This window comes from Antedon bifida, chromosome 11 (genome assembly GCF_963402885.1).
Source record: "Antedon bifida chromosome 11, ecAntBifi1.1, whole genome shotgun sequence".
In the NCBI taxonomy this organism is placed as follows: domain Eukaryota; kingdom Metazoa; phylum Echinodermata; class Crinoidea; order Comatulida; family Antedonidae; genus Antedon; species Antedon bifida.
In genome coordinates, this window is record NC_136236.1 from 14,407,184 (window position 1) to 14,420,765 (window position 13,582).

Here is a 13,582-nt window from a genome sequence, read left to right on the forward strand (position 1 = left end):
GTGCAGAGTCACACACATTCACTCTTTTTTGCAAAATATGGAAAAACTAAACTTTATTTGCATCACTCTTGTGATGTTAAGTGTTTCTAATTCTCTTTGCAATAAATTACCAAATATAGTACTTATATTAACAGACGATCAAGATGTTACAATGGATTCAATGGTGAGCTAGCCTACCCTTTTCTTTTTAGTTAGGCTAGCTCTACCTCCTCTCTCTTAACTAAACTAGGCAAGAGAGAACAAAACTCTAGTCTAGTATCGTGCAATCTAGGCCTTCCGAGTCTAGGTGGATGGATGGGCCTAGGCCTAGGCCAAGATCAAACTAGGGTAGTGTGGTTTTCACTATGGCCTTGCATACTGAATAAATAAATAATAATAATTAATACAGTATGATAAAAGTTACTTTAATTTTTTTTAATAAAAATTAATTTTCCACAAGAGCTATGCTAGATAAATACAGAATACTGTAGTAATAATAGTGATGCACTTCTTCATTCACACAATCAAAATCTGCCCTAAACTAATCTTGCTTTGTTGCCCTAACTTACTGATTGACTTTCTCTTTACAGCAACCTATGGAGAAAACATTGAAGCTTATCGGTGACAATGGTGTTACATTTTCAAACATGGTATAATTATATTTTGGTTGACATAATAAATAATAATAATAATATTAATAATCCTCAGATGAAAACGCATTTTAAGAAACAATTTCTCAGCAAATGTGTACTATACCTTATGCTGTGCCATTCTTTGCAATGTCATTCCATCCATAGTGTACAAAGTTGCGGCAATATACATTATTTTTAATAATGATAAATCCTTTTCTAGTTTACCAGTAGCCCATTGTGCTGCCCCAGTCGATCCAGTATCTTTACGGGCAAGTACGTTCACAATCACAAGAGTGTTAATAACAGTATTTCAGGTAACTGCAGCAGCAAATACTGGCAGGACGGCCCAGAAAAGAAGACATTTGCTACATACTTAAAATCACAAGGATATGTGACATTTATGGCTGGCAAGTATCTAAACCAAGTGAGTATACTGTCATAGATACATAATGTATGTCAATGCCATTTACCACGATGTGGAAGTAAAATGTGGTAAGTAGAGCAGAGCAGCATAGGAAACAGTTTAATAATGTACGAGCCAAGCAAATACAGTTCCTTGGGCTTATTCTGAAAAGTCAGCATTGAGAACTTGGCCTTGACAAATGGTGCTATGGATTTCAAGTTTGACAAATTGTTTTAAAGAGAAAATACCAGGAGGTTGAGCTGCTGGAGAGAGCAAAAATGTTTTAGATACACAGCATCACAGGTTACCACACAAATCTTTTTTTTGTAATAATCTTCATGCAATTTTCCTCTGTATCATTTTGTTTTATATCTGTTAACAGTATGGCACGCCTGATGCTGGTGGAGTAGAACACATACCTCCTGGGTGGGACTGGTGGATTGGATTGGTAAGTTTGTACGAGTGAGTTCAGAAAACTTCTGCACATGTCAAACATCAACATCATATTATAAACATGATATCATCATCTTCTTCTTCTTCTTCTTCTTCGTATTTGGAGCCAACTTCATATGTGAAGACTCTGCTCCTCCAACTCTGTTTTGCTAGCTCTACTGTATTTGGTTGTGTATTATTATTCTATTTAGTTATTCTTTTACAGAGAGAAACTGACTCCCTTATTTATTTATAATTATTATTATTATTATCATTATTTTTTTTTTTATTTATTTTTTTTTTCTTCCTTACTTCTCCTTTCACTTTTCTTTCTCTCTTTTCTTCTTCTTTTCTTCCCTTTCCCTTATCTCTTATCATCATCATCATATAATCATCATCATATCATCATCATATCAACATCTCATCATCATCTCATCATCATCATATCATCATCATATCATAATTATCATCATCTCCTCATCATATCATCATCAACTTATGCATATTGATTCAACATTGACTTTTTCAGGTGAAGAACTCTGTTTATTACAACTACACATTATCGGTGAATGGGACAGCTGAGAGTCACCATGACGATTACCAAAAAGATTATCTCACTGATGTAATTGTAAGTCCTTATAATTACCTTGTTGATCACTTTCAATAATTACCAGATATATTTTATTGATGTTCATTTGTCTATAAGTTAAACTGTTAACTGTTAACAAATAAAGTTAATAATTTATTGAAACAAATAATGTTTTTTTTTCCAGAAAAATCGTTCTTTAGAATTTTTAGAGAATGTGGATTCCAGCAAGCCTTTCTTCTTGATGGCATCAACACCTGCTTGCCATTCACCATTTGACTCCGCCCCTCAGTATGAAGAAGAATTTAAAGACAAGAATGCACCTCGAGGACCAAGCTTTAACAAGCATGGCTCAGTAATTAATACCAACTTCTCAATTCCAATCTTCCTTCTTCACCTTTTCTTATCCTCTTACTACAAACGTAGCTCATATTTATACATTTTTTGCTTACCTGTGATAGACAATTTCTAGTTAGTATTCTTCTTATAAAAACCTCACCTTTATAAATTGGTGTTTTTTTTTCCAGGATAAGCATTGGTTAATTCGAAGAGCAAAGACTCCAATGTCTAACGTATCATTACAATATGTAGATTCAACATTTAAAAAAAGGTGAATGTCATTTCTTTTTTATATTGATATAACATATTTATATACTTTGTTAATATTGTTGTAACGTTGTTGATTTTCTTGTTTTTCTCAGGTGGAGAACTCTTCTCTCAGTTGATGATATGGTAGAGTCAATTGTGAATTCATTAACAGAGAAGAAACTCTTAGACAATACATATATCATTTACACATCTGACAATGGATTTCATTTGGGTGAGAAGGTTTTTGTGAAATAGTAGGGACGTAAATTTTTTACTTGTTAGAAAGGCTTTATTTTAAAATAGTAAATATTTGAGTTGGAAAGTTACACTTGTTGTTTGCTATGCCATATATTTGACAATTTTTCTCCATTTATAAAATTGTATGATTTTCAAATGCAACAGGTCAGTTTTCGTTACCGAATGATAAACGTCAGTTGTATGAGTTTGACGTACGTATACCGCTGTTAATCCGTGGCCCAGGTGTCCCTAAGAAGAAGGTCATTGCGGATCCAGTTATAAACATTGACATCATGCCTACGATAGTGAACCTTGCTGGGTTAACGCCGCCCTCAGATGTGGATGGTGCATCTTTACTTCCACTTTTGGTAAACCTTTGGGAACTTTTATTGAATAGTTTGGTCTGCAATTGTAGGATAATCTCTGATTTTCACGATATTAATGAATTAACTGACATATGATAGCTGTTCATTGGCATATTCAGTTCTTGTACTATAAGCAGAGATATAGACCATGTTTCACACTAGAATCTGTGTAAACTGCCTTACAAATTGTTAAACTGTTTTTTACTACATTATTGAGTTTTGTCAAAATATTCTGAAAGCATTGATAATTCCAGATTAAGTCATTTAATGAATCAAAGAAGGATACACAGCCATACCGACAGTTTCTTGTTGAGCACCAAGGAGAATTTAAGAATCGAAATGTTCAAAATTGTCCAAATACTAAGTTTCTATCAGTAAGTTATTTGTAATAAACTGTGTTTTAGAGACCAGAGAACAACAATATTCTTTGGTCTCTAATCATGAAATTCAGAATTAACATAGACAACAAGATTTTTCCATATACTTTTTACACAGTATATAATATACAAAAGCAAATGACTAAAATGTTAAAACCAGGCTGTTACACCATGGATTACTTTGGGGTGTAATGTAATAACAGTGATCAGATTTCATTTGAATACATGATAGAAACAAAAGAATATATATATTCTAATTGGAAAATCTTATTGTTTTGTATGTTAATTCTGAACTAATTTACTAATTAATAATTATTTAATACTTTGTCTGTTGTTCTTCAAGTTCCCAAAGAATGACACATTAAATACTGGTTTCCGAGAAGAATTTTTAGTTGAACATCAGGGGGAGTGGTTACTGAAGGGAACCCCAGGCTGTAAAAATGTTGATTATCTTTGTGTAAGTAAAGCAAAGACCATCGCCTGCTTGTTACAGTTCCTACCTTTCAAAATATAAATTATTTTGTTGGAATCCAGAAATGTTTCATTTAGTTTTGTTATAGAGTACTGTGTGACATGCCTTTGGTATGATTATGCAACGCAGATTGCAACACAATTGTGTTAAACTCCTAGATTTCTATAGATTTTGGTACTGTCTAGCCTACTAATAATAACAAAACTCACACATGCTAGTTCTCTAAATTATATTTAAACTTCAGTCCTGATTTATAAGAATGAGTATTATAATTTAAGCTTTGAACAGTTCAGTACCAATAGCTATAGCTTTGACCACAATGTCATTTGAATTGCATAGCAACAAAGGCATGTTACATAGTACTGTAGCATGATGTCAGCTTAGTTGTACTCTTGCTATTTCTATTATTTTCTTACTTTTTTCTTTAACTGTTTAGTGCATGTGCATTTTAGTCTTCTTTATCTAATTTCTAACCTCTCCTTTCTAACCTTTTCATTTTTGTAAAATGTATTATACACACTTTAAGGAACATAGATCACCCAAAAAGGCCGCTCTGCCTGTCCTCAAAATTGTACCCATATTGTATTAAGATTTAGTTACAGAGGACAAGTTTGTGGTTTCCTTAAATATAGTTGTTACAATTTTACATTTATTAGAAAAATTTAAGTGTGATTTGTCTTTGTTAAATATTTTGTATTCTTTGTAGGCGTGCAGTGTAGATTGCGTATGTGAGGACTCCATCAACAACACGTACACTTGTGTATGGACACTTGAAAAGACAGAGAAAACTGTTTATTGTGAAATGAATGATGAAGAGGTATTTTGAATGACTTTATTTTTTTGCATGGCACTAACACCGCTTTTCTTCTCTGTTTAGACCTGCGTACCTGATTGTGTATGTGAAGATGGGCTAAATCATACATACTCTTGCATACGTTCGCTAAATGACAGCACTGACACAATGTACTGCGAATTTACTGATGATGAGGTATATTAAGATACTAATACAAGAATATTTTTAATAATTTGACATACAAATACAGTAAAAGTCTCATTTAGTGAAAATATGGGTGACCGGTAAACGAGCATTGCTCATACCAGTATTCGTTATTTATAATTTATGAACTTGATTTGCTATAGATAGATTAAACTGAAGGTAATATAACATTGAGATACCTACAAATATATATGGCGAACCTTAACCCTTGATCCAAATAAAGAAAAGAAATAAGTAAAAAATATATAGTACGCTCCAATCACTTTCTCAAGTAGTTTGTTTTCTGATATTTATGATTATTGTAGTCATTGGAGGTTATACTAGTATTCTGAGTTCAAAGCCTCCTGCAATCTTTTCTAATATGTCCAAAATTACTTTATGAAATTTGTTATCATATTTTTTTATTCTTGTTTTTCAGAATTTCATTGAATTCTACAATCTAGTGAAAGATCCACATCAACTAGCAAACATTGCCAAGACTGTTAGTCCGACAGTGTTATCAGATCAAAATAAGAAGCTGATCGCACTCAGCGTTTGCAAAGGACCTTCCTGTCGAAAAATCCATCCCGTAGGAAAGCAAGATAATTCTCCAGTAAAAACTGTAAAAATATTATAATTAAATCTCAAGTTTGTGTTTTGAGTGAACTACAAGATGTTGTATTTTTTTATGAGTTCGGTAAAATTTTTATTTGTTTTTTTTTTATGATATACGAAACAATTTTTCTTTTTTTTTTCTCCACCATTTTATATGTTTTAAATATATAAATAGGATACAAAGGTAAATGAATTTGTGTTTCTTGGTCTTCAGTTTTTGTTTTTTTGTTATTTCATTTATAGATTTAGTCACATTACTCGAGTACAGTATATAAGCCAACTACATAAGAGTTTTAAGTACACAGTTTTAAACCACTATAATAATAAGCATGCCTATTATATACAATGCTAAATTTAACAATCCATTGATCATTCCAATATTTTCCAAGCTCCCTATCTCAGCCAAAAAGGTGTTAGAAAGTTAAATATCGCTTGCATTTCTAAACAAATTATAATTTATTTAGTAGGTGCATGGATTAAATTGTGCTATTTTATCAATAGTTGGTGTAATAGTTTTTGCATACTATTTAACTATTTTTCTATGTGAAATTTTTGTTAGAGAATATGTTTTTTTAAATGACAGCTGATTGAATTTGCAATGTATTTGTAATTTATGTGTAAATTGTTTGAATGTGTTTAAATGTTTTCAAATTTTTTAATAATAAGAACTAAACAGAGTGAACAATTACTACACTGTATCTTTAATTTATTTTTTGTGTCGCATAAAGCTGAAAAAGTAAAATAAAGCTTTATCCTATGTGGTTATTTTCAGGGAATATTTCAATTTCTTTTTTATTTTTGATTGTTTATTACATCAGACAATTGAATTGGTTTATCAATCTTGCCTGTATAAATAGCTTTATCTTAAGAGTAGGTTACCATTTTTTTGTTTGAAAATTCTGTATTTAATTATTGTATCCAATGATCCAAATATTCATAAATACTTGATTTATGTGCTGTTTTAACCACCTCAAACTAAGGAGCATTAAGTTACAATAAATAATTTAAATATAAAAATTGGGAATTTTTATTTTAATGATCATATGTGATCATTGTATGATTTATTGAAAATAAAATATAAGTTAAAAGAAAGGTTTATAAAAAAAAAACCTGTCTGTTCGCTTTATTTTCTATTTGTGTCAGATAAAAGAAATTGCATTTTTTTATTCACAATTTATATTTTCAATAATTAATAAACATCTAAAGAAAGCTGTATACAGATAATAAATATTTTAATATTCAGGCCAAAATGGTACAAATATAATGACATTTCATCTTCACCACGAAATGAAATTATTATTTATATAAAACATTAAACTTTTAACGAGAGCCTAGGCTAAATAGATAAGAGTGAAATGTAATTTCACGCTTCCCCATTGGCCCAGCCGGCCCTCGTGTCACGTTATGTTGTAAGATATTGAATATCATGTGACCCATATCCTCCAATTAAATGAAAAGAATCTACTCAGGCGTCCGCGTTTATTATCGCACGTGAGTAGATTCTTGTTATTTGATTGGAGGACAAGAATCTACTCAGGCGTGCTATGACACGTGAGTAGATTCTTGTCATTTGATTGAAGGATTATGTGTCACATGATATTCAATTAATTTTCGACCTTTCTTGTTTGTTTGTTTGGACACGTGCTGTAGGCTGTAGCTAAATTAAAAAATGGATACCAAAACACGATATCCAGGCCTTGTTGGTTGGTATTATTAATATTAAAATTTTTAAGTCTAAAGGGTCTACATTATGCAGTTAATGGATTTGTTTTAGGCCTACTATACTAGGCCTACCCTAGGCTAGTACGTCAACTAACTAGTAGTAGGCCTAGGCCTAGTAGTAGGCCTCCTAGTAGTAGTAGAGGTACCCATAGGGCCATACTAGCCTAGGCAAAGTCCTACTAGGCCTAGCCTACACTGTACTACTAACTACAGGCCTAGTTACTAGCTAGTAGGAGACCATAGCCTAGCTAGCTAAGCCTAATAACTGTGTATTCTCTTTCCTGCAGCCTAGCAGGGCTAGGCTATTATAGGCCTAGGCTACAGTAGTAGTCGGTCTCTAGAGCAAGTTAATTGTGTGACCATCTGGTAAATTAAATGTGTGAGGCTTGATGAGTAATAATGAGTGAGTTGTCTAGGTCATCTTTACATTGCTGCCACTCAAGCATGGTGATTTACTTTTAACCTTTCTTACTTCCAAGTTACCTTGTGAATACTTAAAGGCCAGGTGCGGGCAAAAAATTTCTATTGATCATACATTCCAATAATTATCGATCTATAGTTTCCCCTATGTTTCATAATTTTTGGGATTTTATTTGCGTTACACGAGCTTGTTGAAAATAAGCACTTTCGTATCAGTGGGGGGATAGTTCAAATTACACAGTAAAATCTCTATTCTTTTGTACACAAATTGTGTAAATAGAGAGGCATTTTAAAAAGCTATGAAAAATAAACGGTGTGGTAAAAAATGTTATCAGATGACTAAATATAGGTAATATAACTTGAATATTACATTTCTGGTATTTTTATTCAACTTCAGATTTTTATTTTCATGCTATAGCAAAAATTATCCACCGTATATCCACCATCTTTTTTCACCTTCTAGGGAGTCACTAGACATGTTATTACATTAGGTTAACTACCTAACTACTGAAAAAAAGTCTTCCTGGTTTTTATGGAAGAATTTTGCCAAATTTTGTATTTGACCATATTAAGGGAAATTCATGTTTTTTCATCTTGATTTCTGTTACAAATATTTGATTTATGTACAATTTAACCAAATATTATATTTAAAATTCATGCCTGTACCTGAGCTTTAAAATGAATTTTGATTGCTAGACTAAATTAAAGGACAAAGAAAGGTCATTACATTTTCTTTGTCCAGTCAGGGAAAAAAAGTCAAAAGGCTTCCATTTTTCTAGGAGTTTATGTGGTTAAGTTATCAGATAATTGTTTTGACAACTCTTAACTTACTAACTGTGTATCATGGCCCAGCCCTTTCCCCTAACTGTGTTCTGCCTCTGTGTTTTGTTTCAAAGTTTTAGGGAGATGATGTTTTACAGATGTTTAAAATGTGGTTAAATTAACAATTATAAAATGTTTTCACTAAGCTACTGACATGATGCAGAGTGCTGTTTCTTTAGGTTTTAAGTATACTTAATTTATACTTATTAATACTTTACCTTCAATACAATAGGATTTAAAAAAAGTTACATTCATTCAAGCATTTAGTTTGAATTTACTTTGACCTCTTTACTTTCAACCTTGATCGAATTACTGTACTTGCTTGAAAAGAATTCTGGGTCTAGGCCATTTTCTTTTGTGCTGTTTAAAATTGCTCTATACTTAATATAAATAAGTTTAGAGACTTAATATTACTGAGACTGAGAGTTTGCCAGAAACCTACTGTTATTTGTCTCCATTAGTTTTTGATAACGCTGCCTGAATATTTCCACATTCCAAAATTTGTTCTATTTGATAGCGACTATGCATGGTATGTATTCCACAAAATTTACAGTTTATTATTCGCTTATTATTTTTAGCTATTGGTTCTTTATTATATGCTGTACAAAGACTAGGCCTAGTAGACCTAGATGAAAGTTAAACTTGTGGAGAGATTTAGATACTTGCATACTACTAGCTGGAAAACCATTTACTCAGACAAAATGATTTTAATTTGTTATGTTAACCAGTTTACAGTATTATATTATCCATTCTGATTGTACAGGACCCCTATGGAAACAAGCTCTAGAGCTTATAGGGCTATCCTCTTGCTCTCGTCCTGTCATTTGTATATATTTATTTGTATTTGATAAATGAGCAACAAATAAAAAATAAACAAACTTATAGAGGTGACAGGGAACATTTTAGCAGTAACATAGCCAAATGCACAATACCACTTTATTGCCTGACATCAAATTGTTTCTCCAGAAAATAATATATACACAAATCTGTTTCCTACTACAAATTCAGATTAAAAATGTTTCCCTGTGTAAATACATGATTAATATTACTACTGCATACATGTATCTTCAAATAGATCGTTACAGCGGCCATAATCGTACCAAACTTCACATTGCTGCCTCTACCGGTCAGCTTCTCGTACTCCACAGCCTGATACGAGAAGGTCAGGCCGTCAATAGAAGAACGTCTGAGGGGATAACGCCTTTACACGAAGCATGTGGAACAAATCATGTGTATTGTGCACGAAATTTGATAAAAGCAAAGGCAGAAGTAAGTATTTCGAATTCTTGAATTAATGTAGCAATTATTTTAAGTACTGTAGTATGGATGGAAGTTTAAAAAAAACCCAAATTTGAAAAAAACTTATAAATAATAATAATAATAATAATAGTTCATTCTTATATAGCGCATATAAGCAAGCTCTCAATGCGCTGAACATTATTACCCCAGTCATTTCCTGATCAAACACCTATGGAAACATACTCCCATATATGCAGCTAGTAATCAGCGCAAAGTTGTGTCTTGATCTAACCGGGTACCCATTTATACACCTGGGTGGAGAGAGGCAAACGTAAGTAAAGTATCTTGCCTAAGGATACAAGCAATGCGGCGAGAGTTGGATTCGAACCTCGGTCTAACGATCAGTAGTTGAACGTCCAACACACAGCGCCACACGCCCTTACTCTAATAAGTACTGTACTGTAGTTTTAATTTAAAGCTAAAATATCATTTCCGTAACTGGGCCTACAAAAGAAAAATTTGGTTGGTAAAATATTATTACTTTAAAGAATCAGCAATTAAACATCATCTCTGTTTAACTAATAGGTGCAAATGGCAGTTATCTGTAGTATGTATAGTAAGTATAGGTTTTTGCAGTATTGTGCAACACTTACTGTGTCACCATTGTCTTGTGTGATGTGCTGTGATTTTCCTTCCTCATTACATTTACCATAACGTGTGCTTCTAAAAAAAGTTTAAATAGCGTACGTTCATGTTTCATGTTCAGACCTTACGAGAGAGAATTGTTAGTGCCTGCATGAAACAAACTTGACCTAAAAAGGTGTTTGTAAACTAATTAATCGTTTCTAACCATGTATTGTATCTACTCAAACACTTGACACAAAGTAGCCATTTAGATTTAATTAATTTAGTGTACATTGTTTACTTTCATATCCAATGATACACTGAATGAATAAACTGTTCTTTTGTCAATTGTTCAATATATATTCTAATTTAAAACAGGTTCATCATTAATTCATTATTTGTGTCAACTATCAACTCTTTTAAAAATTTTATATTTCTGAAAGTTTCAAATTCTTTGCTATGGATTAAGACAATGGAAAAACAAACCAAAAGTTGTCTATGAAATAATCACAATATTTGTGACAGATTTTTACTAAATGCTTTAGTTAGTACAGTAAGGACCTTCTTAATTACTGTTCATCACTTGTTTTTTAATCTCTCTCACTCTCCCAAACCAAACTTTTCTTCAGGTTCACAATTATTTATTTAAACCCTCTGCATTATGTGAGCATTGAAGTAAAGACGTTTTTTTTTCAGTTGAATGCCTGTGATATCCTAGGTGCCACGCCCTTAAACCATGCCGCTAGCACCGGTAGTGTTGATTGCGTTAAACTATTAATAGAAGCAGGTTGTGATGTGAATCCAAAACAGACCACACGATCACCATTACATGAAGCTGCTCTTAGTGGTAAATAATGATCTTCCTCAATTTAATGTTAATGTGTATTTTTTTTCTATAATAATAATTCATAAATAGTGAGCAACTATTATTACTATAGATTGTTGTTGTATTTGATATTAGGCAATGAGGAGTGTGCAAGATTACTCCTCGACGCTGGTGCACAACTTGATCTAGAAGACCAACATTATGGAACGGCCCTTCACTGTGCATGTGAGCAATCACATCCTGCATGTGTTGGTTTACTACTTCAGTCAGGTCAGTTTAATTCTTGTATCTTTCCTTTTTATCACTTTTTTCTTTTTTTTCTTTCCTTTTATTATTACTACTTTTTCTTTTTTAAAAATCACTTTTTATTTCTTTTTATTTCTTTTTTTTCCTAATTCAGTCAGGTGAGTTTAATTCTTGAATTTTATCAATTTTCAACATTTCATTTTCTATTGTTTTTTATTTTGCTTTAGCTTATCTTTTTAAATGTTATTTTTTTTTAGGTTCCTGTGTAAACTTGACAGTGCCTCAAACGCATTGCAGTCCTCTGCATCTAGCAGCTATGAGAAATAACACGAAAATTATAGAACTTCTAATGGACTACGGCGCAACTCCGTTTGTAAAAGACAAAAAACAACAATACCCATGTGACCTAGTAGAAGTAGATTGCGACGCTGCAAGTACTTTATATAAATATCACAGTAAGTATACCTTTTTTTACGCATGTTTTTATTATTGCTTTTTATGCATGATAAAGTTATCGTGTAGCGCAATAGTACTTTGACCACCTTTTACGACATATGCTCTTCTTTATTTACAGGCAATGCCGTTTCTTTAAAACAACTTTGTCGTTTAGAAATACGTAAGAATATTGGAAGCCGTCATTTAGACAATCTTCCTAATCTTGATGTACCCGCTAGCCTTAAATCTTACTTGCAATATAAATAACAAAGAGGTACAGGCTTGTGTGGTTGAGGAGCTGGTTTTCCTCTGCCCCATTGCTATGTCATCAACAACTCTGATATATTGATTTTTCTTCGAAGTGTTTTTGCAATCTATTGTGGATCGAGTGTAAACGTATATTTACTTTAAAAAAAGCTAATTGCAGCGTTTACTATGTAACATGATTTTTGCGGTTTCCTCATTACAAAACCAGACACAAGTTGGATTGACTTGGTTTGCACCATCTTGCAGTGTCCACGTTGTTTTGTGGAGACTATTACAACACCAGTAGACATCAATTAGATTGACTTGGTCTGCAAACTTTGCAGTGTTCACATGGGTTAGTGGAGACTATTACAAAACCTGACATCAATTGGATTGACTTGGTTTGTACCATCTTGTAGTGTCCACATGGTTTAGTGGAGACTATTACAACACCAGTAGACATCAATTAGATTGACTTGGTCTGCAAACTTTGCAGTGTTCACATGGGTTAGTGGAGACTATTACAAAACCTGACATCAATTGGATTGACTTGGTTTGTACCATCTTGTAGTGTCCACATGGTTTAGTGGAGACTATTACAAAACCAGTAGACATCAATTAGATTGACTTGGTCTGCTTCACTCGCAGTGTCCACATGGGTTAGTGGAGGCTATTGTAAAACCTGACATCAATTGGATTGACTTGGTCTGCTTCACTCGCAGTGTCCACATTGTTTAGTGGAGACTATTACAAAACATGACATCAACTGGATTGACTTGGTTTGCACCATCTTGCAGTGTCCACGTTGTTTTATGGAGACTATTACTACCACCTTTAGACATAAATTAGATTGACTTGGTCTACATCATTTGCAGTGTCAACATTTTGCTTGTGGAGACTATTACAAAACCTGATCATGCTTCGAATAATTCAGACAGCGTGCATTTCATATAGTACAGAGTCCGCTGAAAAGTGGGCAGTAAAACCAGAGATGTACATAGTGTAACTAATAATGTGAAAAGTGCCTTTAAAAGCACATCTTGCCTTTGATTTCCCTAAAGCCATTTCAATGTGTACCCTTCAAAATGTTATTGTAATAATATTATTTTCTTCTATCTATAGAATTTAAATTCTATTTTGACTTTGTACTCATTTCATTTGACGTTCTAAAGCGAAAAGTGAGGCATTATCTTCTGCTTGACTAATGAATATAACAACCTATGTAAAACATTCACCCCGGAACTGTGTTACAATCCCTACCTTCGGATAGAGACATGAATATTAGTAAATACTCATATCTTCTTTTTATCTGGGAGTGGTTTATTCCGGTACTGTTCTAT

The 13,582-nt window shown here is 32.7% G+C and overlaps 2 protein-coding genes across 5 annotated transcripts; both read left to right on the plus strand.

Moving 5' to 3' along the window:
- LOC144855555 (N-acetylglucosamine-6-sulfatase-like) lies at window positions 1–6,760 on the plus strand. 4 transcript variants are annotated; one of them, XM_078713450.1, is made up of 12 exons: window positions 1–163; window positions 570–629; window positions 832–1,035; window positions 1,397–1,462; window positions 1,976–2,074; window positions 2,220–2,387; window positions 2,560–2,642; window positions 2,734–2,852; window positions 3,023–3,225; window positions 3,477–3,596; window positions 4,778–4,888; window positions 5,487–6,760. In XM_078713450.1, the coding sequence occupies exons 1-12, from the start codon at window positions 38–40 to the stop codon at window positions 5,682–5,684; spliced, it is 1,557 nt and encodes a 518-aa protein (XP_078569576.1). In that variant the 5' UTR covers window positions 1–37; the 3' UTR covers window positions 5,685–6,760. The 4 variants fall into 4 exon arrangements, with proteins under 4 accessions (XP_078569576.1, XP_078569575.1, XP_078569578.1 ...); XM_078713449.1 differs by lacking the exon at window positions 4,778–4,888 and adding an exon at window positions 4,949–5,059; XM_078713452.1 differs by lacking the exon at window positions 3,477–3,596 and adding an exon at window positions 3,943–4,056.
- Window positions 6,761–7,054: 294 nt separating this feature from the next.
- Window positions 7,055–13,067, plus strand: LOC144855755 (uncharacterized). Its single transcript, XM_078713674.1, has 6 exons — window positions 7,055–7,365; window positions 9,702–9,895; window positions 11,186–11,336; window positions 11,451–11,585; window positions 11,819–12,016; window positions 12,136–13,067. Exons 1-6 carry the CDS (start codon window positions 7,332–7,334, stop codon window positions 12,261–12,263), a joined length of 840 nt encoding a protein of 279 aa, XP_078569800.1. The 5' UTR covers window positions 7,055–7,331; the 3' UTR covers window positions 12,264–13,067.
- The last annotated feature ends 515 nt before the right edge of the window (window positions 13,068–13,582 follow it).